Source organism: Paramisgurnus dabryanus, chromosome 12, assembly GCF_030506205.2.
Source record: "Paramisgurnus dabryanus chromosome 12, PD_genome_1.1, whole genome shotgun sequence".
NCBI lineage: Eukaryota > Metazoa > Chordata > Actinopteri > Cypriniformes > Cobitidae > Paramisgurnus > Paramisgurnus dabryanus.
Window position 1 is genome coordinate 33282792 of NC_133348.1, and position 26108 is coordinate 33308899.

Here is a 26108-nt window from a genome sequence, read left to right on the forward strand (position 1 = left end):
TATATATATACCATTGAGGACACACTTAACTGGTCACCATGGTTTCCATTATTTTATCCATTGCCACTAACTTGTGCACATTTTGAAGTTTTAAGTACAAATTAAGGTCTGTGTCGTACACGTCGTTCGCAAATAAAGAACAGAATTAATATCTCCTGAATTCCATTTTCGTGTTTATGTGCAAATCAAAACAGATAGTAAAATGGAAATAGAGCAGTTATGGAGCAATGGTCTTCTTTATGCATCCAACGTGAGCCCTGATCAAAAAGATATAATAATACAAAAAGCACAAAGACCAAATAAACAGAACACAGAATGACACGAGAGAAAACAACATTAAAGCAGCACTCTGTTTTTTTCCGTGCCCCCTCCAATTTGCATACCCTGAAATGTTACGCTCCTTGACTACAGACAAAAATATAAAGAAAAATATATAACATATTTATTTTGTATCTTATTATTTGTGTTTACTGTAGCACTTTACAATCTTTTTCTATTTAATTCCTTGCATTTTTCAAATTTCTTTACAATTTAAACAGAGACCTCTAGTGGTATAAAGCTACATTGTATCCAGGATTATAAAGGAGGGCTATACAGTAAATCTCATGTGACACAGAAAGAGATCTTAAAAATGACAGCACCATTCAGGATGGAATGTAGCTTTCCACCAGCAGAGGTCTCTGTTTTACAAAATAAAAACTAGTGCCAAAGCTCTTAAAAGCAACAGTTAACACAGTTTTCTGAACAAAGTAAGGAGAACAAGAACATCAACACAACTTTTAACATTTCTTGTCTTGTATTTCCCGCAACAAAAGGTGAGTAAATAACAGCATTTGATTTTTTTACACCAAGTTCCACAAAACTAATATGTAAATGTGATGAGTTTAAAAGCAAACATATTTACTTTTTCAACCAATTTTATAGTACAGTCTGGCTTTACATATAATAATTTATTAAATGTTCTCTCGATATTCTGGAAAAACAAAACCACATATCTTTACTTTGTGAATATTTTGAATAAAACTCTTTTCTTCTTTATCCAACAGTTATAGCCTCTAGCAATTTTTTTAAACTTTGTAACTTTGTATAGCACTTCTCATATTATTGGTGTCATATTTTCATATTTTTTTGGATAAAAGCATCTGCTAATTTGTCTACTTGTAAATGTAAGAATGTCATAAATGTTAGGCATTTATACTGTGACTGGGGGAGGCCTGACTGAGCTGCTTCAATAAGGGTGATACGAAATACAATGGGGTTTACATATAGCCATGAATGCCTCAACTGTTTTCAAAGATCGTTTCACAGAAGAGAGTTTCTAATGCGATCCATTCTCTCTGCCAGAAAACATTGTATACCCACTTATGATTAGTAGCATTCACAGACATCTGATACACAGATGTTTGTTCATAAAGCATGTATTAAAACATAAATCAAATGTTACATTCTGTACTTGCTTCATATTTATCTTACCAATTTCTTGCAATTTTGTCTTTACTATCATATAGTGTCCTATATAGTTGCAATCTGAATCACCCACTGGGGGTCAGAGTTTACAAACTTTTTATTTTTAGACATAATGGAACCTTAATCTTTAAATACAGAACCTGTGGATTAGTTTCATATTTAATGTATAGATTCGAATTAGGATGCGGTTTCTTTTTACGCTTAATTTATTTTTCAAATGAGTTTTAGGAAAATGCCCCTTTGAGTTTATTGTTCTTGCAGGCATCTTCTTAAAGTGTATATCTTTTTTAAAGTATATCGTTCAATTTCTGCTTGGTTATCCAGCGGTTCTACTGGGCCGGTACCGGTGCGCGTTCTCTCTGAGTCTGCGCGCGCACGCGGCCTGTGGGAGGTTCAGAATAACGGAGCCAAAGATCATCATCATCCCGGAGGTGAGGCCCAGCAGCGAGAACAAGTCCGCGACACGCCTCACTAGAAGCAAAAAGATGAGTTCATGAGGCGGATCTCAAGCGTGTCCTGTGCTCGATTTGGGGATTTATATCGGATCCAGTGGTTTGGCCGCGTGACTCCAGCGGCATCGGCAGCGGCATGAGCCCGTGTAACTGACGCGCATGCATCCGAACAGGACACGCATTTTCGGAATCGAGTCCAGTTTTGGAGCAGTCGATCTAAAACTCACGGGTTCGCCGACCATCATTCGCTACATGTGACCGATCCGAACCGTCCGAATTCATCGGCAGCTTCACCAACGGGCTGCGCATTAGCACGGTGAGAAAACATTTTCACGTCAAGATTAGAGGACTTATTACAAGAGATCCTTGTGGATGTCATTTTAGCGTTTTTACTGGATCCGGATTGCTGTTCTGCTCCGGTTCGGGTCGGGTGTGTAACGGATCCGTCAAGGACTTTAGTCCAAATCTCATTAATCACCAGAATCAACCTGACTCTGACCGGTTTACCCACAGAACAGATCGTACAAACATATTTAAATGTTAACCTAAAGACCTAATAAATCAAACACTACAATAGTAAATTGATTATTAATGAATAAAGCACGATCAGATGAATGATGTGACCGTTAAACTGAATCCATGACCTGAGTTCGCGTTAGCTTAGCATGCTAACACATCAGCGCGCGTGTATTTTCAACATTTTAACCTTTTGACAAACAGAATGGATTTATAATCGTATTTTATCTATTCGCATGTTGGTTTTGCAGTCGTTGAAAAGGACCGTGTTCTCAGGAGATTGGCAATGCTGAGAAAACAGCTGTTATAACGGCATTTAAGTTAGCATGTTAGCCGCGTTAGCGCTTTATTCAGTCTCTTTTTAGCTTATTTTAGAGCATTTATGTGCCATTTCACACTGAAACAGATCCATTAAAGTCTTTCAGATAAAAACGAATTCAGGGGGTGTCCGTGTGCGATAAATCGTATTACGTAGTATGATTGATGACTATTGTTGTTATTTTGTTTTTATTATACATATACAGTATTTTTATGACATACGTTTATCCGGGTATTAATCCTGGTAACCTTATTTTGAAATGCTTTATTATTTTGTATGTTGGTCGCCGTTAAAGTGTAGTGGCTCCTCCTTGCATGCATATCAGGAAATACACTTTTTCAATTCAGCATTGTTTGTTTATCGTGATTTACAGATATCAAAGTCTAACTTGCTTAGTGTGATTGTCACGGTGTGCAGGCACATTTATATATGAGCTGACTGTGTGTGTGTGTGTATAACCGTACACAGCCATAAGGTTTACCTCCATTCATTCAGTGTATTTACTATCTGACAGAAAATACTCCACGTGTTGTGATCATTGGCTTGCTTTCAATATGTACACACATTGCTGAAGTGTTGTTGAGATTTAGTTTGTTTTGTGTTTCACCTCCCTCACAGCCAGGACAGTACAGAATGGCTCCTCATCTGGACGCGGCCCGGAAACTGGCCTGGATCTTACTGAAGTCGCTGCTTCGTTTCATCTTTATGTTTATCAATAACTGTGTTGCGATCCCATCCTACTGCCTCTACCTGTTAGTACTGCAGCCTTTGAGACTTCTGGATCCCCACACGTTTTGGTACATCGAGGGGGTCATGTTCAGATGGTTGCTGGCCATGGTGGCTTCTTGGGGATGGTGTGCAGGCTACACCGGTAAGAGCATATTTTTTGTTTCTTGTAACTTTCTTCCAAGCAAGATCTTTTTTTATTCCTGATTTTTATAAAAATTTGAAGATGTGACATACAGCTCTGGGTGTCCACATACAGCAAAAATAATTTTGTCCTTGTTGTTTTGTATTTCTGCCTCAACGTCACTACTAGAGCAAGCTCCTGATTGGTTAACGGGGTGCAAATTGAAAAGTCTGAATGGATGTCTATCTTGTCTTTGCATTGACTTAACATGTAAATCACTTGTGCTTAACGCTTCATTCGGATCTTGTGTGAACACAACGCACCATTATGGGTCTTGGCTGAGAAATGGCCCAGGCAATTTTTTTGTCATTATCCCCAGTGTATTATCCAGTGACGCCAAATTTTGACTGCTGTGTGCAAATCTATTGACTATTTGTGAATCTTTATTGACTCACGCTGTGGTGCTTCCTGTTTTGCATTGATTTACTTCCTTTGTTTTGGAAATAAGTTTGTAAAAGATGTTTTTGTTCCTTTTTTTTTTTAAATGTGTATTGTCACACTATTATCAATGAGAACCTCAAGGGAGGGCTTTTTTGACTTTACATCTGGTCTCATTCATCCAAGACTGGATTGCTTGTAGATTGGCCTTTACTGAGTTCAAAACCTGGAACATAAGGGATTTTACAACAAATTGTTTGGTTCTTTAATGTAAAACCGGTTTGAATTGCTGGCTAGGTTAGATCTAGCTAAAGATGTCAAAGCTCTACACTGATCCAGTGGATCACGAGATAGAGACACAAGGTCTGGGACAGTCGGGTGATCACGGAACAGATAAAACCACTTATCACTTTGAGGAACAAGGCTACATTGTTATTTTTGTACTATTATCAACACATATCCAATAATCATCGAATGAATAATAAGGTAAAATTGACATTCGATTTTCAGTTTTGAGATTCATATATATATGAATGCTATGCTATATAAATATTTTTTACAGCGTTAATGTAGTGCTTTTGCCAAGCAGGAAGTGCGCTTCACGCTCCCGCTCTATAGGTGGCGCAGAGAGACCAACAGCCACCAGTGGAAGAGATCACCTCGAACGTAAAGCTCGCTTCCTGCTTTGGCATTCACGCTAATAGTGTTGTAAATAACGTTCAGTTTCTTGCAAAAACTGATTGATTTGCTCCACAAGACGTCAATATGTCACACGGATTTATGGGGGATTACTTTTGTATTGGATATGTATGCTTAGGGCTGTGCAAAAAATCGACTGCGATTATCATGCGCATGTCATCAGTAAAGCCGGTTCCGTGATTAGAAGTAAATCGCCATCAGCTGCTTTCAGATGGAGCAGCATTTATTACACAGACCCGTAGTTCACCGAGAAGCTAGGCAAAATCGCATAGAAAATCGGAATCGATTTTCCTCGATTATGAACCCGATTTTGCCTAGCTTCTCGGTGAACTACGGGTCTGTTTAATAAATGCCGCTCCATCTGAAAGCAGCTGATGGCGATTTAATACTAATCACCGAACCGGCTTTACTGATGACACGCGCATGATAATCGCAGTCGATTTTTTGCACAGCCCTATGTATGCTTTAGCTCATAAAGTGGCAGATCGGTTGACTTGCATGACGGAGCACTGGGGTTTCTGCAAAATATCTTTATTGTTCTACTGATGAAAAACATATTGGATGATGTAAGTGTTAGTAAATAAACTTGATTTTGAAAGTATGCTACCGTTTTATTACAGTTTGTTGAACTTCATTCATTTATTTTCGTTGTTTTATTTAAATAGCCTACCCTTTACGTTGTCAGTAATTACTGTGCTGCTAATTTCTGATACGGGAATGTTTGTTTGTTAAAAAAATGTTAGGCTACCTTTATAAAAAGTATTGCTCTTAGGGGTGTCCATGGTTAACCGATTAATCGTTAAAAATTGCGTAACCGAGTGAAACATATTGCTTGTTTAAGTGGCGTCAATGGCGTGCATTGAATTTAGTTATTTAGTTCTAATACATTTTTGCACCACCAGAGACCACCAGAGCGCTCCCAGACATTTGTAATGTCCATGTCCACAAGAAGTAGTCATGACCTAGCCTGGCGGAAGCACTTAGGAGGGAGGAGCCAGGCTAGTCATGACCAGTTTTCAAAAAGCGGGCAAAGAAAAGCACAGTGTGGGAGCACTTCAAAATTGAAAATGTCGGGGCAAAATGCAAGTATTGCAATGCAGTGCTTAGATATACTTCAAGTACAACCTCGTTGTTGTACCATCTCAACAGCCAACACCCGGGCATCATTAGAGAGGTGGCCGCGGAGCCTGCGAGTACCTTCGCCCAGCCTACCATCCCCGCGATGCTAGCGCAAAACATGTGCAGTGGTGCTAAAGCCGAATCCATAACACAGGGTATTACGCACTGTAACGAAAGTTCAAGATGCACGGATTTTGGAGTTGAAGGACGCGCACTGGCAGCTTATTGAAGATGTTGTGCCAACTCTAAAAGCGTTCAAGTTATGTCGTCAGAAAGGGAAGTGTCCATCTCAAACACCTATCCCATCACCTTTGGACTAATAAATGCACACCTACAAAGCGAAGGCGACGCGAACCGGGTTCTGGTGGAGTTTAAAACTAAAGTCCGAAACTCCCTGTCTGAAAGAATGAAGGTAGGTACCAGACGAGTTTGCATGTAGTAAAGCCTAAATACGTGTGCCCAGGTTGATGAGCTAGAGATGTTTTCATCCCCAGCGATGACTGCATGCATGTTGGACCCACGCCATAAGCATCTTGGGTTCTTATCTCCAGAAATAAAGAGCACTGGCAAATGCAAAACTCTGTAGCCTTGCAGCAAATGTTCCGTACAATGTACCAAATGTAACAAAGGCCGTTACGCAAAGTGTAGAACACGGGCAAGAGGAGGCGGCCGCGGCCCCAGCACAAAGTGCCACCAAAGACAGCGCAGCCATGGCGATGGCACTCATACTTGGCGAAAGCTACTTTTCGTCAGCCCTCACCAGTTGTGAAACAGAAGTCAAAAACTTTCTTAGCGACAGTCCCATTGGCCTAGAAATGAGCCCCGTGGACTGGTGGAAACTAAACGCCAGTTGTTTTCCCAGATTGGCAAAGCTTGCTAAACAGTATTTGTGCATACCTGGCACATCTGTACCTTCAGAGAGGGTGTTTTCGGCAGCCGGACCTACAGTAAATAGTAGTGCTGTGTTCAAAATATCGATACGACGATACATCGTCATGGACGCCTGACGATGCGGTGCATCGATACAGCACCTTCCGTATCGATTTGGATGCACTTTTAAAAGTAACGTGACGAATTACTGTTGATCCGTAATCCATATGGAAAGGACGCATGCAGTGTTTCCGCTATATACATTCAACCGTGGCGGCCCGCCACGCCTAAAACATCCCCGCCACGCCTGCGGTTGAGGATAGAAGGGATACAGCAAACGAAATCTCGCCGGATGAGCACTGTTTTATCCTAATCCTTCACCCAAACCCAACTCTAAACACAACATTTCACAGGTTTGTAGGATGTATGTGTATCTCATGTAGCCAGAGCCGCTGTTTTCATCCTAAAAATCCTACCTCCAAATCTAATCCTAAACTTTTTGGTATTTTCTGTATCCCTTCTAGACAAAACCCACGGCGGCAGCTCGCAAAATAAATAAAGCTATACCGAAATGTCCGCCCAGCAAGAAAGAAAAAAAATTCCTTTCTGGATTCGCGTTGTTCACTCATTTATAAATAAATCTCCTAAAATATCATAATTTCCCCCATGGGTTTAGTTTCATGCACAAATAGATTTAAATCAACGGATGATGATTAGGCTACGTCTCTGTTTTGAGAAATAATAATAAAATAAATAAGTCTACACGAACTATGTTATAATTATCAGATTGACAAAACGAATAAAAAAGTATTTGAGTTTCTGTTCTTTTTTGTGATGCGCTGTTAAACCAAAGCAGCAGAAAACACGTCATGTTTTTAATGATTTTAAATAAGCACAAGGTTTTCTCCTTATTGTGAGTTTACATAAATAAAAATACACAATTTACAGATGCGAATGTTATTTTACTTTTATCTGTCTGGCAATAAATTAAGGGTAATTTATGTTGCAAGGTCATCACGCGTATGCTGTTCATAGGCGCATATACACGGACGCAGCGCGGGGCTGCGAGAAATGATATGATTAAACTTTCGATTTAACATATTACGAGTTTTTTGGACATTCATTTGGAATCACTGTACTCATATTATCAACTTATCTGGCCATTAGTTATTCAGAATATAGGCTATAAGCGCAGCGCGCTGCTGACCACTCAGCTGTCAATCTTCTGTGCTTTAGATCGACACTCACAAAGTTTCACATTAAATGATAAGATGTTTGTCCAAAAACAAAAGGCTAAACACTGAATACAACTCATATAGGACTGCAAGACATTAATATTCGAATCTGTTTGGAAGGAAACTTATTCCCGTGGAAGAGAAGGACGTTGGTAATAAAAACTGGAGGCAGACGGTGAGACCGTTTCATCTGTTTTCAGACGAAACAACAGGGTCGGGGTACCCGCAGGTGAAACTTCTAATATTTGATGTAACGGGTGTAATAATATTAACGTGTTATATGCGTTGTAGATCCAGGTCGGGACTCAATATGCGAGCGTGAACTGCGGGTCTAACATCCAAGAAAAGAATTCGACTCGATTCCGACAGGTAACAGTTTTTAAATGTCCCCGTGCTTATTTGTGTTTAAGATCTGTCTGCGAAGAGCATAAAGGTTTCTATAACTGCGCGATTTGCGGTGTGACCGGGTCGGGCTCTTTATGTCAAACAGGCCGGGTGTGGAATAAATTGTTGCTGATGTCGGGTGTTCTGTCATTCACAGCGGTGCGGATGATCAAACAGGACTGTGCATGACTTTGCAACAGCTCTGTAACGCTAAACCCGAGCACGAACTTGCACACTACATTAAAACTACAATGAAAGATCCGTATGAAGCTATAAAACTTACGTATTTTTTAAGAAAATACAGTTTAGATCAAACATAGAAAAGCAATATGCTATAAATATAAGGAAAAGTAAATGACAGCATGAAAATGATAAAAAATACATGTTAGTTTACTGTAGCCTATTTTCTACATTAAAAAAAATAATGTACATTTATAATCATCATGGGCGCCCCCTGCCGCCACAGCTGGAAAAAATCCTAGAGGAAACACTGCGCATGTGTCCGCACGCCGCTTCCGGCTTGCGCTGTTCTGTAGTATTTTTAAAGTTTATTAATTCTAAACGTGTCACATGTCCATATTACACGAAAATAAAGGCATTACACTCCCTTGGGTCCGCAGCAACACATCCGCCACATAATTAAACTGTAGACAGACAGACGCATACACACACAGAGATTCCTGCCTTTTATTAAAGAGAAAAATATGTTCAGCCACTCCTTCCGAAGCTTCGAATATTTGATTTGATTTCTACTAGAGCTTCGAAGCTCAAAAAATGGTATTCGGAACAGCCCTATATTCCACTGTATGTGGTTATGGGGACAATTCAAATGAAATTGAATGCAAAAGGGTATTATTCCTCCCTTCAGTTAGAATAGAATAACCTTTGCATAGATTATGATAGAGAAAAAATCCTTTTTCCTCTGTAAGCTGACATTTGCTGGAATCCAACAAAACTGTTTGCAGGTTTCGTGACTACTCAGGGCAGAGTTATATACTTTCAAATTCAGACTTTAGAAAAAAACAACAACAAAAAGCTCCTTTTTATTTTTGTGTTTATTAGAGGAATGACAACACATACAACCATGTTTAGCACTTTCAACAGAGTTTTATGTAATTTCAAAGGGTTTCCTGTAAAATGATACCAAACTTTTGTATGTACACCTCTGCATGTGAGTTTGGAAAGCTTTTGAAATTGGGTACGCCAAATCCAGGCGAAAAATGTGCTTAAGAGGTTAAGAATATTACTCATTGTTAAAACAACAGTTACACTATTATTAATGACACTATTTGATGTATTTTTGCACACCCCTACCCTGTAGTTTTAAGTTGCATTAAAGTCCAATTTATAGTCATGTGTAAGGCCTACGCTGTAGGTTATCCATAGCCTGGCGCGCACCTCGCCAATTTTTAAAAGCGTGTCAGTTCTATGCGGACCGCAAGTGCTGTGATTGGTCCACTAGAACCCCTCCCTGCTGTTTCTTCTTCGTTTAAACTTGCCTGTTTATGAACTGTTTCTTTATTGACGGTCGCGCAGCTACTGCGGTTACACACGTAGATACTGCCTACCAGCTGTCTGCATGTGTGTTTGCAAGTCGACGTGGACGACGACGAAGTATATGACAACCGCCACGTATCCTATGCCATCGCGGCTAAGCCGTAGAACATACTCCCAACTATAACTCGCCCTTATGCCATTACCTAAACTTTTACATTGGGGCGAGCAGTTTTGTTATGAATGATGTTTTCTTTCATTGAATACCTGCTTGTGTTTGGCTGCAATTTGTGGTCACATGGACGCTATCTCAGTTCAAAGGTCAGCCTTGAACGGAAAGCATCTAACATTTCGACCATAAATATAAGGCATATAAATAATTTTACTGGTCTGTCAAGGTCAAAGCAGTTTGCCTTCATTTTTCACCTGTTTAGATTTTTTTATTTTTTTTAGAATGCTGCCATAAAGGTGATACATTAACATTTGGCAGATGCTTTTATCCAAAGCAACTTGCAGTGCATTACAAGGTATCCATTTTTATGAGTATGTGTTTTCCCTGGGCTGGAACCCATGATCTTTTGTGCTGCAAACACAGTACACTACCACTGAGTAGGGATGTGCATTTATGTAATTTTTCATTTCGATTAATCCATAGGTCTGAAGAACGAGTGCTCGATTAACTGGGGGCGGGGCTTATACGTCATGGTGAAAATGTTTTTTTTTTTTTAAAACACTCAAATAAAACTTCATTTTGAAGAAAATATGACAGAACAAAGAACACATACTAGATTATTAATTAATCAAATGTTTTTAACAGAAACCTCTAACAGGAAAAGCGTGATGAAGTGAAACTAAAGGGTTAATAAACACAAACTGATGCGCTTTCTATATGATGCTCTCTACATAATATTAAGGCTTATATACAACATAAATGTATTATACAACGTGCATATATCTGCACAAAATGCAAGACTTAAACTAAGTTATGTACTTGACAAAAAGTTTAACTCTGTTGTGGATGTGCAACAGTGCGCTTTAAAACACGTCCAGTCAAAGCACAAGCTTCATAACATTAAGCAGCTTTTGCTATCATTTTAGCGATTAGTGTCGTGTCGTCCTCTCACCTGTTTTCAGTCAGGATTTATGCTCGTATGGCTCTCTGGTATCTCTTGACATTTGATGTTTAAACATGGGATGATATGAGGGAACTTGTGACGGCGCTGTAACAAGTTACATTTTGCATCTGACTGACTGTATTTTTGTCCAACCGAAGTAAATCCCAAAATCACGACATCCTTTTAAACCATACAGGGTTTCCCGCAGAAAATGTGTTAGTTAAGGTGGTAGGTTTTTTCAGAGGGCGTGGCAATCAAAGGGGCGGGGCGTATGCGTCATGATAAAAATTTAAATATTTTAATAAAATAAATAAATAAAATATTTATTTTTAAAACACAAATAAAACTTAATTTTGAAGAACCTATGACAGAAAATGAACACATACTAGATTATTAATGAATTAAATGTTTTTAACAGATACCTCTAATGGGAATAGCTGCGTGATGAAGTGGAACTAAAGGGTTAATAAACACAAACTAAAGCAGATGTTGTAGAACGTCTGGCAAACGATGATAGATGGTGCAAAAATGGTAAAAACGGATTATTTCCCACTATTAATGACATTATCTTAAAGGAGTGTAACTACTGTAGCATGTTAAAATGCACATAAATAAAGTGAGCAAGAGCGCTCAACAATTATATCTAATCAACAGACATGTGAAACCCTAGCAGGTTGCTCAAACAACAAAATCACCAGCTAACTTACTTTAAATTTTCAAGAAATATAGACTAATACAATAACAGGCTGGCTTAAATAACCCCAAGACATAAGTTCCATACGACTGTTCGACATGCGGGGCTATGTAGACCCATCTGTAGATTAACTGAGCTCATGGTGACTGAATCTCGCTACTGCATGTTTCATCATAACGCATATTTTATTTTTTCTGTGATCTATTCTTTGGAAAGTCCATGGTGGGATGCTTTAAAACATTTGTCTGCATGTTTTTGACATTAACCTCCTAAGACCTGGTGTGTCCACATACGTGGACATCACATTTTTTGTTGTTTGCACCATAATTCTTAAAGGTGCTCTAAGCGAATCTGTGTGACGTCACTTCTTGTTGACGTTCAAAGTGTTGTCAAACAAAACGTAGCATAGCTAACTCCTCCCCTCCCTTCTGTGCTTTCTGAAAGAGTCATGAACACGCCGAACCCCCACTCCCAAATCCTTCTTGTCGTTTATTGGCTGGAACACTTTGTTTCGTGGTGGTAGATTTGACCACTTTGTTTTTGTTGCAATTTGTGGAGCCTGGGCTGTGGAGCCTGGGCTTTACAGTGTGTTCAGGGGACAGGCAGCTAGCAGATAGTGAGGAGATGTTTACTGTATGAAGCAAAAAATGTTTATGGCCTAAAACACATGAATTCGCTTGGAGCACCTTTAATTCTGTGTAACTGGAACCTGTTGTACACAAACGTGGAAAATAAAATATTTGGTTATTTATATTTATTGGTTCTTCCAACGCCAAATATCTGGAAGATCTACAAAAAAAGACAAACCAAAGCTCGGGTCTTAGGTTAAAGATGGTGCTTTCAAGGGAATAGATGTTTTAGAGTTTGGTGAGTCAGATTGGTGTGGACTGCAGCTTTGCATTTGGTTTGCATGGGTTTTTACCACTAGGCTCTGTGACCAAGCTCCTGTATTACATGCAAAACATTTGTGTATGGATATAGCAGATACTTTTATCCAAAGTGATCCGTCAAGATATAATTTTTTATATCTTCTTTTATATCTTTTTTTATATATATATATTTTTTTTACCATTTTAGTGTTTTCACATTGATTCCACAACCTCTTGCGCTGCTAAAGTGGGTCTCTACCAGTTTGATGTACAGAAACACAAAAAAGTGCAGATTTGCTGATATGAGAGAATTATACTGAATGTCTCATCAGTGAAGCCAGTTTGGTGAGACCAAGCGTGCCGCACAAGCCCTGAAAAGTGAAGCCAAAACGTCTCAATTGCCCCTCAGTGACTGGTCCCAGTATAGGTCATTAACCCCACCTCCCATGTTATTCAATGGGACTTGAGAACAACAAAACAATTTAATTACACTTCAGTTATGTTTGTTCTGAAGCTGGTTTCTGTCAATTACTGTAGATTTTATTAGGGCTGCAACTAACGATTATTTTAATAATCGAATAATCTGTCGATTATTTTTACGATTAATCGATGAATCAAAAGCAAAAAACAAGAAAAGCATTAATTTCCAACCCCTTATTCAAAACAGAACTAAAATCTTTAGAAATTGCACAAACATGTCGCTTCTTGAACATACCTGAGCTGTTACAATAATAATAAAAATGGACTAACACAAAAAAAATACACATGTATGCTTTACATCTGCCAAATATAGACTTTTTTATGATGCATTTCCCATCAAGAAGCATCTCTTGATGGGATCAAAAAGATAGTATAAGATAGCCTGGTAATACCATCCTCTGGCTGGGCATAATTGACAATCGTTTTCCTTCTCGTGGGAGGGGCTTGTCTGAAGTTTAAAATCATTGGTCTAAATGTAAGCCAATCACATAACGTTTGGACATGATGTGCGTTATGCACCGGCTCAGCCGCATCGAATTTCTGCTGTAAAACACACGCATGATGTAAAAACAAACCCATCAAGCGAAATACCGGAGTTAACATGGCTATGAACGACTTTTGCAGATTATGTAAAGTAAATCGGGCCAGAGCTAGTTAAACACTATCCTTACGGTGTCTTTCCACTCACATCTAAGTGGAGGAACGCCCCTTTCTCCTCTCAAACTCTTCCACCAGACAGCTATAACCATATGTAAATTAAATCTTCCTACCTTATTTTCTGGTTAATCAGGAACGTCACCAAAGAATGTTTGCCCATGCATCCTCCACCATTAACTGTGAACAACGAAATTCCCTTCCATGATTTCTCGATCGTTGTGCACGTCAAGCTGTGCTGCAAACAGTTTCTCACTGATTATCGGTAATAGTTGATAAATTCAACTTTCCCAAAACCCCTCGGGATTAGGGCAACAACAACAGTCACAGCTCTCAGCCCGCCCTCTATTCGTTGTTTGAGCCGTCGGTATGAAGCCGGGGGAAAACGGTTAGAATTGGAGGTATCTCAGACTGAGTACAAAAGCGTAATGAAATTTAGTGAACGTACAAAGTCTGACGTAGTCAGGCTAAAGCCGAAAGTATACTAGGGACGTCCGCGTATGCGTGCCTTGCGCATGACGTCATTTTCGTCATCAGGAGGGTCCGCAGCCGGCCCAAAATTTGAGACCGCGCGTACAGTCCGCGTACAACAGCGCATGCGCGTGAAAAATTTAGACGGGACACTCCACTATAAACAATTGTACAAAGGAAATACACAGCATTTGCACACACACTATCGTTTTTCTTCTTTAACTTTTACTTCTTCCAAGAACAAAAAGCTGTGGAGCATGTTTGTTACCATAATGTTTGATTCCTGTTCTTTGTTGTCTTGTTGTTTGTTCTAAACTGTGTTTGCAATGGTGGATCAGTTACTTTTCTTCATCTATCCTAATGTTTTAATGTACTGTAAATGTCGCCACATCAGTGCAGCCCTGACGGCCTGTTAGACTAATAATTTGAATAAGAAATCATTTGTATCGCGTATAGTGTCGAACGTGGCCATCCGCATGTAGCCACGGGGAGTATACTTGAAAAGCTGCGCGGACGCGGAAAAAGGTATACCCCGGCCTTAAGTATACGATTACACTCTCAGAAATTAAGGTACAAAAGTTGTCACTGGGACAGTACCCTTTCAAAAAGGTACACCTTTGTACCCATAAAGTGCATATTAGTACTTCAAAAGTACATATTGGCAGTTCACAGATACATATTTGTACCTAAATGGTTCATATTAGGACCTTTTATAAAGGGTACTTCCCCAGAGACAGCTTTGTACCTTTTATATTTGACTTCATGTGTTTTCTCTGATCTCATTTGTTAAAACTGTTCCATTTACATTTGGCCACATAAATGCGTCTTGTGAAAACGGAAAATGCGTCTTCTACTCCCGCGCAAAATTTAAATACACCATCCATTGCTTCGCCTAAATGAGCTGGAGCGCGCAGGACAGAGCAGCAGGAGAGGGATGGCGCGATGATTTAACATACAGGTCCATGACGGGGAAAAGCGTTCATATAACTCTCAAAGTTTTATTTCTTTGTTTAATATCATTGGAGTTTGTCATTGGAGTTTTGTATTGGTTCTAGAAACTTTTTTACCCGCTGTCGTCGCTCCATAAAGCATAAGCGTGTTGTCTTTGTTTGTTTACCTCTTTGCCGGCTAACTTCCAGGTGATGCGCTTATGTTTGGGAGGAGTAAAACACTGACATGTGGTTTTCCTCTACCGCCGCTGTTTTTTTTTTTTTAATCTTTTCTCCGCCCTGTCTATGAGGCGCCGAACTCTGCAAGCAACAGTGTGCGAGAGAGACCGAGTGTGTTCACTCCACTCCGCGCTTAACTGAAGTTGTTCTTTTTTTAAATAATTAAACGCCTCTGCGTCACGCGACACAACAAATCGCTATTGAAATTCGTTGCCAACTCTTTTAACTCTTTCACCGCCAGCATTTTTCATGATTTTCACAAAAGTTTAATGCCTTCCAGAAATGCCTTCTTTTTAATGCCTTCTTTTTAAATATATAAACATACAATATATGAAATAAAAGAACAGACCCTCTGCTTTCAAACAAAAAAATCCGTTTCAATCTACCTTCATGTGTTCTGTTTTTATTACCTCTCAAATATGTGTAGGTTTCATCAAAAACACCAAATTTTGAGCAAAAAGCTGAGATGATTCAATTTTTGTGAAGGACTTTTGATAGAGATCAGATGCAGAGCGATCTTTAAAACATACACGGACATACAGGTGTTTGCCCTAGGGCAATACTTCCGGTTTTTATAAGTTGCAGAAGAGCGCCTCCTGGTGGATAATAGCGGTATTGCAGATTGACGAGATCTCGTCAATGGCGGGGACAGAGTTAATAATCGATTTTTATCGATTTAATCGATTCGTTGTTGCAGCCCTTGTTTTTATCACGCTGATGTTTTTAATTCGTTATTTAATGCTATAAAGACTGTGGTGTCACGTCATGATTGACAGCTGTGATGTGATGGGCGTCGTCCATTTTTCTTTTTTACAGTCTATGGATGATACTAATAAATCGGCATCACCTGCTTTCAGATGGAGCGGCATTTACTAGAGCCGAATTTTAAAGAGAAGATCGCAAAATCTCATTCATAATCATGAGAAATCGCCTCCGAAATTGTATGCGATTTTGCCAAACTTCTCTGTAAAATACAGCACTGTGTAGCAGGGCTTAAAAACGAAAAAAATTATCAATCGTTTCACTCCGAGCAGAATCGATATTTTAACGTTTCCGTTTTTGCGTTCCTCATTGAACATTTACGTTCCGAAAACGGTTTACTTAGAAAAAATACCGGTTAATAACGTTATTTTAATTCAGGCTATACTTTAACAAATGCATGCATCCAGACTAATTTTCACACAAAAATAATAACATAACACATGATATAACTAAACTTCAACATTTCATTAATTGTTAAAACCACAAAAGAAATACCTGCATTCATTTTAAGTATAAACAGCTAAAAAAAACGACCCGTTTTCAACCATGTCTTTTTCTGGTTGAAACCGCAGCATACTCTGCTGGATGTTTATGTTAAATGTGCCTCTGTAAGTTACCTCAGTGATTCCCGGCTACTGTACTTCTCCCCCACATCCTTCAATATTGCAGACAGACTTGTTAAGACAGCTTGTCGTAAGAAAAATAATAACGAAAAGGAATTTCTTGGTGGCGACCCATCTAAAAAGTTATTGACAGTGGTATAAGTCCCCTGGCTTTTTTGAGTTACAGTTTGCATCTTCATATTTCTAAGCAAGTTTTAACTTAAACATACCTCTGAACATTTGATGGGTAGCTTTGTGGTTATTTAAGACAAATGCTATCGGGCCGGAGACTCAATGACTGCTGCGCAGGCATTTCACTCACGCTATGTGTCAAAGTCACTCATGCTTGATGCGTCAAAGTCACATGTTGTACTGTTCAAATCATGATTGGTCACTGATAAGTACAATATTAAAGAAAACGATAAAATAACGTTATTAACCGGTTAATGGTAATTTTAAATAAACGTTTCTGTTCAGAACGATTAAAATGGATTTTGTTTTCGTTTTCGTTTTTGTTCCTGTTAAAATTTCGTTCGTTTCCGGTTTTCGTTTTCGTTCCTTGAACCGTTTCAGAGCCCTGCTGTGTAGTAAATGCCGCTCCATCAGAATTTCTTTTGCCCAGCTGTATCTGGATGATCTCAACCCATAATGTCTTGGTTTAAGCAGTTTTGTTAAACATGCCACACAGCACAGATGTTTTTGTTGATCTAAGGTTTACACTAACTGGCTGCAAATGAAATTGAGAGATGTGATGCAGCTTGATCTTTCGAACCAGTCTGCTTTGACATCTCAATCTGTCTGAAGTCCAAGTTTTATCTCATAAGTGACACATTGCTGTTCTCATCGTAAGCGGCAACAGCTTTTTATGTCATTCGCTCTTAAATGTTTAATAGGTTATAGGTCCTTATTTCGTTTTATTAAAGGCTTAATGGTTATGACAAAATCATAATTGTTGATTATCTTGATATAGTAACTGCGATTATTATTATTGATTAATAGACATTTCATTTGAAGTTTTGAAATGTTTTATAACTTTCTGTGAAGCAGCTGCATAGTAAATTCTAAACATCCAAAACTAAATAATGTAGTGTAAATAACAAATAATTATGGGAGTTAGGTTGTTAGTAAAAATTTCAAAACAAATGGCAAAAGGACACGTCAACTTATCAAAGATTTTAAAATTGATTCACCACTGTATTTGGTCCCTAAACATACTGTTGAAACGTACAGAAATGAGCACTAATTTGACAGCTATAATTGAGGCTTTTGGCAATTATTTAATTGTTTCACCCGTAATTAAACTCCAAATTCGTTTTTTGTGTGGTTTGGAAGCTGCATGGGGACGGGCGTCAACTGTATTTTTACTCAATGTCTTACTCTAATTCAATATTAAAATCGTATTAGTTAATGATTAATGTTCGGTTAACAAGCTGTGGTTGTGGGTCAGGAAAATTAAGTGAAATGAACATCTCTTGTATACTTTTTGGATAAAATGTCTGCCAAATGCAAAACTGTAATTGTAATCTGAAATATAATAAATGGCGTCAGTTGTCGCTTTTGCATTTGTGGTCTGTGTGGCAGGTAGCACTGTCGAGCGTCTAAGGGGAAATCTTGCTGGCTGTGGTTGACATCCTGGAGTGTGTAAGCAAATACTCTTTGTTTAGAAATGGTCTAGAGGTTTCTTTTTAGCAAACATGTTGTGCTCCGTAACTGGGTCATGTCAGGTGCCCTGAACCGTTTGTGATCTTTGACTTGCTGGTAACAGCAGACACAGTCAACTGTGATATGACTCAGCTTGAGCTCTCTGGTGCCTTTGGGTTTCCAGCTCCTAACAGGGGTCTTTAAATAAAGTGTCAAGGGCAAAGTACAGAAGAGTAGCGGGGAGAGGATCTTTGCCCCTATCCGACAACATCATCTGTCTTTTAGCTTTAGTATTGCTTAAATATTTAATGACACGTGATTCTTTGACTTTTTTCAAACAGTCTGAAAATAAACATTGTCTGATGATTTTGTGTTTCTGTTGGCTGTAGTAACAGAATGGGGTGATGACGTGAGGCCGATGTCAGAAGATGAAGCCATGGTCATAGTCAACCATCAAGCTACGGGAGATGTGTGCACCTTAATGATGTGCTTGCAGGACAAGGGCACGGTAAGCTCTTCTCTGGTTGGGAATGGGATGGGGCACTGTTTCCTAAGTCAGTGTCTAGGAATATTGTAAACACTGCACATTTGGTATGTTTCTCTTATGACACCATATTCAGTTCATGAGCCATGTACTAATGGGGTGCTAGGTGGAATCGGTATTGTTAAATAAGGGGGACATCCAAAATGTGCAATATAAGCATACCAGGATTGGGAAACACTACAGGGTTTCCAGCAGAAAATTTGTTGGTTAAGGTGGTGCAGGTGGGCGGGGCCAGGAGTGTGACAATCAAAGGGGCAGGGCTTACGCGTCATGATGAAAATTAAAATATTTTTATTTTAAAACACTCAAATAAAACTTAATTTTAAAGAAACTACGACAGAAAATGAACACATACTAGATTATTAATGAATTACATGTTTTTACCTCTAACGAGAATAGCTGTGTGATGAAGTGAAACTAAAGGGTTAATAAACACAAACTAAAGAAGAAGTTGTAAAACGTCTGTTGAACAATGATAGATGGCGCAAAAATGTTAAAAACAGATTATTTCCCACTATTAATTACATTGTTAAAGAAGTGTAACTACTGTAACATGAAAATAATGCACATAAAATAACGGGAGCAGAGCACTTGACAATTATATTGAATCAGCAGGCACGTGAAACCTAGCTATCAGGTTGCGCAAACAACAAAATCACCAGCTAACTTACTTTAAATTTGCAAGAACTATAGACTAATACAATAACAGGCTTAAATAAACCCAAAACATAAGTCATTTCGGCCGCATGCCCCCTTGCGGTGTAAAGCGCATCCGCGCTATTCTCCGAGATGTTTTATCAACTGGCTAGTTATCCTCCAGACAGTGACGGTCCGGACCACGTCTTTCTCATTTTAGCCGTGTGGCGCGTATCCCCGCTTGTGGTGTGAAGCGCGTCCACGCTGTTCTCCGAGATGCACTTGATGGCCTTTTTTGGGAGGGATGCAACCTAGTTAAGGCGGTAGGGTTTCCCAGCTTAGGCGGGCCACCCGAACTGAAAAGTGCTGCGGGAAACCCTGTACTAGGTTAAGCAGTGTTTCCTCTAGGATTTTTTTTCAGCTGTGGCGGCAGGGGGCGCACATGAGGATTATAAATGTAAAAAAAATTAATGTAGAATATAGGCTACAGTAAACTAACATGTATTTTTTTATAAATTTTTTACTTTTTCTTATATTTATAGCATATTGCTTTTCTATGTTTGATCTAAACTGTATTTTCTTAAAAAAACGTTACACAGCTACGTACGTAGTTCGGATATTTCATTGTAGTTTTAATGTAGTTTGCATTGCAAGTTCGTCCTCGTGTTTAGCGTACAGAGCTGTTACAAAGTCATGCAGTCCTGTTTGATAATCCGCACCGCTGTGATTGACAGAACAACCGACCAGTTATCCGACATCAGCAGCAATTTTATTTCACACCCGCACCATTTGACATAAAGACTGTGACCCCGAGCCGGTCACACCGCAAATCGCGCAGTTAAATATAAACCTTTACCGGTCTTCAGACAGATCTTAAACCCAAATAAGCACGGGACATTTAAAAACGAGTCGAATTTTGGTCTTGGATGTTAGACCCGCATTTTACTCTTGTCTATTGAGGGCCGACCTGCATCTACAACACAAATGACACGCGAATAGCCTATTACACCCGTTAGATCAAATATTATGCGGTTCACCCGCGGGTACCCCGACCCTGCTGTTTCGTCTGAAAACAGATAAAACAGTCTCACCGTCTGCCTCAAGTTTCTATTACCAACGTTCTTCTCTTCCACGGGAATAATGTAAGTTTCCTTACAAACAGATTCGACTATTAATGTCTTGCAGTCGCAGTGTTTCCGCTATATACATTCAACCGTGGCGGCCCGCCACTCATAAAAAATCCCCGCCACGCCTGCGGTTGTGGATAGAAGGGATACAGCAAACGAAATCTCGTTGGATGAGCACTGTTTTATCCTAATCCTTTAACCAAACCCAACTCTAAACACAAAATTTCACACGATTGTAGGATGTATTTGTATCTAATTTAGCCAGAACCGCTGTTTTCATCCTAATAATCCTACCTCCAAATCTAATCCGTAACTTTTCGGCATTTGCTGTATCCCTTCTAGACAAAACCCACAGCGGGAGCTCGCAAAAAAGCTACTGCGAGACTGGCTGTCTTGAAATAAATTCCTTTCTGGATTTGCGTTGTTCACTCATTTATAAATAAATCTCCTAAAATATCATAATTTCCTCCATGGGTTTAGTTTCATGCACAAATAGATTTAAATCAACAGAGGATTATTAAGCTACGTTTCTGTTTTGAGAAATAATAATAAAATAAATAAGCCTATACGAAATATGTTGCACTTAAATAATTATTAAATTGACAAAACGAATAAAAAAGTATTTGAGTTTCTGTTCTTTTTTTGTGACGCGCTCTAAAACCAAACCAGCAGAAAGCACGTCATGTTTTTAATGATTATAAATAAGCACAAGGTTTTCTCCTTATTGTGAGTTTACAAAAATAAAAATACATCATTTGAAGTTGCGAATGTTGTTTTACTTTTATCTTTATGACTATAAATTTAGGGTGATTTAAGCTGCAAGGTCATCACGCATATGATGTTCACCGGCGCATATCTACACCAACACAGCGCAGGGCTGCGAGAAAAGACATAATTAAACTTTTGATTTAACATATTACGAGTTTTTGGACATTCATTTGGAATCACTGTACTCATATTATCAACTTATCTGGCCATTAGTTATTCAGTATAGGCTATAAGCGCAGCGCACTGCTGAGCGCTCAGCTGTCAGTCAATCGTCTGTGCTTTAGATCGACACTCACAAAGTTTCACATTAAATGATAAGATATTTGTCCAAAAACAAAAGGCTAAATACTGAATACTACTTATATGCGACTGCAAGACATTAATAGCCGAATCTGTTTGTAAGGAAACGTACATTATTCCCGTGGAAGAGAAGAACGTTGGTAATAGAAACTTGAGGCAGACGGTGAGACTGTTTTATCTGTTTTCAGACGAAACAGCAGGGTCGGGGTACCCGCGGGTGAACCGCATAATATTTGATCTAACGGGTGTAATAGGCTATTCGCGTGTCATTTGTGTTGTAGATGCAGGTCGGGACTCAATAGACAAGATTAAATGCGGGTCTAACATCCAAGACCAAAATTCGACTCGTTTTTAAATGACCCGTGCTTATTTGTGTTTAAGATCTGTCTGAAGACCGGTAAAGGTTTATATTTAACTGCGCGATTTGCGGTGTGACCGGCTCGGGGTCACAGTCTTTATGTCAAATGGTACGGGTGTGAAATAAAATTGCTGCTGATGTCGGATAACTGGTCGGTTGTTCTGTCAATCACAGCGGTGCGGATTATCAAACAGGACTGCATGACTTTGTAACAGCTCTGTACGCTAAACACGAGGACGAACTTGCAATGCACACTACATTAAAACTACAATGAAATATCCGAACTACGTACGCAGCTGTGTAACGGTTTTTTAAGAAAATACAGTTTAGATCAAACATAGAAAAGCAATATGCTATAAATATAAGGAAAAGTAAATGACAGCGTGAAAATTATAAAAAAATACATGTTAGTTTACTGTAGCCTATATTCTACATTAATTTTTTTTTTTACATTTATAATCATCATGGGCGCCCCCTGCCGCCACAGCTGAAAAAAATCCTAGAGGAAACACTGAGTCGCATATAAGTAGTATTCAGTATTTAGCCTTTTGTTTTTGGACAAATATCTTATCATTTAATGTGAAACTTTGTGAGTGTCGATCTAAAGCACAGACGATTGACTGACAGCTGAGCGCTCAGCAGTGCGCTGCGCTATCCTATACTGAATAACTAATGGCCCGATAAGTTGATAATATGAGTACAGTGATTCCAAATGAATGTCCAAAAAACTCGTAATATGTTAAATCAAAAGTTTAAAAATGTCTTTTCTCGCAGCCCTGCGCTGTGTTGGTGTAGATATGCGCCGGTGAACATCATATGCGTGATGACCTTGCAGCTTAAATTACCCTAAATTTATAGTCATAAAGATAAAAGTAAAACAACATTCGAAACTTCAAATGATGTATTTTTATTTGTGTAAACTCACAATAAGGAGAAAACCTTGTGCTTATTTATAATCATTAAAAACATGACGTGCTTTCTGCTGGTTTGGTTTTAGAGCGCGTCACAAAAAAAGAACAGAAACTCAAATACTTTTTTATTCGTTTTGTCAATTTAATAATTATTTAAGTGCAACATATTTCGTATAGGCTTATTTATTTTATTATTATTTCTCAAAACAGAAACGTAGCTTAATAATCCTCTGTTGATTTAAATCTATTTGTGCATGAAACTAAACCCATGGAGGAAATTATGATATTTTAGGAGATTTATTTATAAATGAGTGAACAACGCAAATCCAGAAAGGAATTTATTTCTAGACAGCCAGTCTCGCAGAGCGGACATTTCGGTAGCTTTTTTGCGAGCTGACGCTGTGGGTTTTGTCTAGAAGGGATACAGCAAATGCCGAAAAGTTAAGGATTAGATTTGGAGGTCGGATTATTAGGATGAAAACAGCGGTTCTGGCTAAATTGGATACAAATACATCCTACAATCGTGTGAAATTTTGTGTTTAGAGTTGGGTTTGGTTAAAGGATTAGGATAAAACAGTGCTCATCCAACGAGATTTCGTTTGCTGTGTCCCTTCTATCCACAACCGCAGGCGTGGCGGGGATGTTTTAGGAGTGGCGGGCCGCCACGGTTGAATGTATATAGCAGAAACACTGTTAAGGGTAGCACTAATGGTTTGAATTTTTTGCTAATACTAGTGTGTCACTTATTGTGAAACATTACTGTTTATAAAATCATCATACATAAAGAACATTCTATAAAAATAAAACCTTGATCTTTTTTCAAAATATTAATGAAGATCATGTCAAAGATTGTAATCAATGACTGAAATCAAACTTTGACAATCATAAATTTATACTTTGATTATGAGACTTTAGCCTGGATTTTACAGACACTGTCACATTTTGTTTCTCCAGATTCTGGTTTGTAATCAGATGTTGAATTCTTTCTTTACCAGGTTGTACGAAAGATGATGTGGTTGATGGACCATGTTTTTAAATACACTAATTTTGGAATTGTCTCCCTAATTCATGGCGATTTCTTCATCAGGCAGGTAAGGCATGTGCACTTGTAAACACAATGTTTAATAAAGTCTTTCTCGGATAATTTAAAATGCTTTTTACCAACATGTTTGCTGCAGTTGCGTGTCTCTCACTCTCCGCTGGTTGCTATTTGATCGCGTCATCAAAAACCTCATTATTCGTTAAAAATTTTCGACCTTTTCGCTGTTTGGCCGAAAATAGCAAAAAACTAATTTTCCAAAAATTTGGTGCATCCCTACTCTGCAGTTTACAGGGGATGTAAGGGGGCGTGCACACCAAGGCGTTTATGCCAGCGTATGTTCTCAATTGTTTCAAATGTAAGCACCACACATACCCACTGTAAGGACAAAATTCCAGCAGCTGGCGGGTTTTGTACGTGCTCAGCGCTGGCACTTACCGTTTTTTCTAATGTTCAACTTTGGGTGAAACGCTCAGCTAGTCAATGTCACTTCTCACTCTGCCCTCCAATCACAGTGGAGGAGGGGCAGGAGAAAAATATCACAAAAACCAACCGGCGCATTGTTAAATGGCTAATAAAGAAAGCAGAAGTATCATAGCAACCAAAGCGCTCAGCTGAAATAAAGCTGGCAAGTGCTTACAGTCGCCATCCGTCTGGCTTTTCATTCACATTTAAACACTTTGGTGTACATGCCCCCTAAAAAAGACATTTATTTGAACTTTATTTTGACACAAACTTATCTTGAATCACCTGCAGGGCAAAGCACATCGAGAAAAACAGCTAGTTTACCTGCAGGATCACCTGGACAGGTATTACTACAGTAGAGACAGGAAGTGGATTGTGCTGTTTCCTGAGGGCGGATTCCTGAGAAAGAGGCGAGAGATAAGTCAGTCCTTTGGCAAAAAGAATGACTTGCCTCATTTGACTCACGTTACACTGCCACGGTTGGGTGCCACTCAGATTATCCTGAAAAACTTAGGACCCCAGCAGGAAAATGGCACCCTGGGAACAGATGGATCTCCACCATGTCAAAGTAAGAGATCAAAACACTTACAGGCTGCTCGCATATTTAGAATATCTAGAAATTTTCCTCATTATAAGTGCCATACTGAGGTCCAGCAGTGCTCAATGTAAGTGCTTAACAGTGATTGGAATAACAGCTGTATAAATAAATGGCGTTACTAACGGTGTTGCTTTTTTAGTAACAAGTAATCAAACGAATTACCGGTACAATGCCGTTACTGACAATAAAACTACTATGATTGATCTCACTTAAGCGATTTTCATCCGAGTAGGCTCTCTCTCACTTTCTAAGGTGGTTGGAGACTTTTATTTGACATATGGACTTTTTTATAACATAATAGTAACGTAATAGTTACTTTCCATGGTAATTAATTACTTGTATAATGATGTTATGCAGTTACCAACTCAGTTATTATTTGTGAGAAGTGACTATAACTAATTGTTTGCTTAAATGTGTTTGCGTAAGTGTTTGTTCCCACACAAGCACATGCACAGTTCGAGCATTGTTGTCCAAACTATTTGTGAGAAGTAACTATAACTAATTAATTTAACATGTCCAACATTTGTGCTCAATGAATCTATTTAAAACAAGACGTTAATCTATATAGACTAATATAACGTTGTTATAGTAGACATAATGAGAATAAAATGTTTACTTCAGAAAAGTTAGATAAAAGATAAAAAAAGTAAAAATAAGCATACAGTAAGGTTTACTGTTTACAAAAAAATTAACTAACTAGGACTATGGTAAAGATGCTAATAGAGATGTTTATCCAAAAACAATAAATTATTTTTATTAGTTGGTAATTTATGCATTAAACACATTTGGATGTAGTTTCAAAATTAAGCCCCTCTCAGATGTTAGTCTTAAGGGCGCACTCACACTATCCAAACCAAACCGCGCTCGGGCGCGTTTGACCCCCAAAGCCTGGTTTGTTTGACTAGTGTGATCGCTCCGTTCCGCGCCTGGGAGCGGATTGTTTAATCGCGCCGCGGCCAGGTTGCAGAGGTGGGCCGGAGCGCGGTTCACTTGGGCTCAGGCGCGGAAGGCTGTGGTGTGAGCGCAATCGCGCCTGAGCGCGATTCAAAAGGTGAAGACGTC

At 38.9% G+C, this 26108-nt stretch overlaps 1 protein-coding gene across 2 annotated transcripts in view; it reads left to right on the forward strand.

The window, feature by feature from the left end:
* The first annotated feature begins 1796 nt into the window (after positions 1 to 1796).
* Positions 1797 to 26108, forward strand: part of lpgat1 (lysophosphatidylglycerol acyltransferase 1) — a 43459-nt gene continuing 19147 nt past the window's right edge. Inside the window, exons 1-5 of one of the 2 annotated variants that reach the window (XM_065268726.2) lie at positions 1797 to 1898; positions 3373 to 3625; positions 18690 to 18808; positions 23940 to 24035; positions 24740 to 25016. In XM_065268726.2, coding sequence (XP_065124798.1) covers positions 3388 to 3625; positions 18690 to 18808; positions 23940 to 24035; positions 24740 to 25016 — 730 coding nt within the window. In that variant the 5' untranslated portion in view covers positions 1797 to 1898; positions 3373 to 3387. The other variant, XM_065268724.1, reaches the window with a different exon arrangement.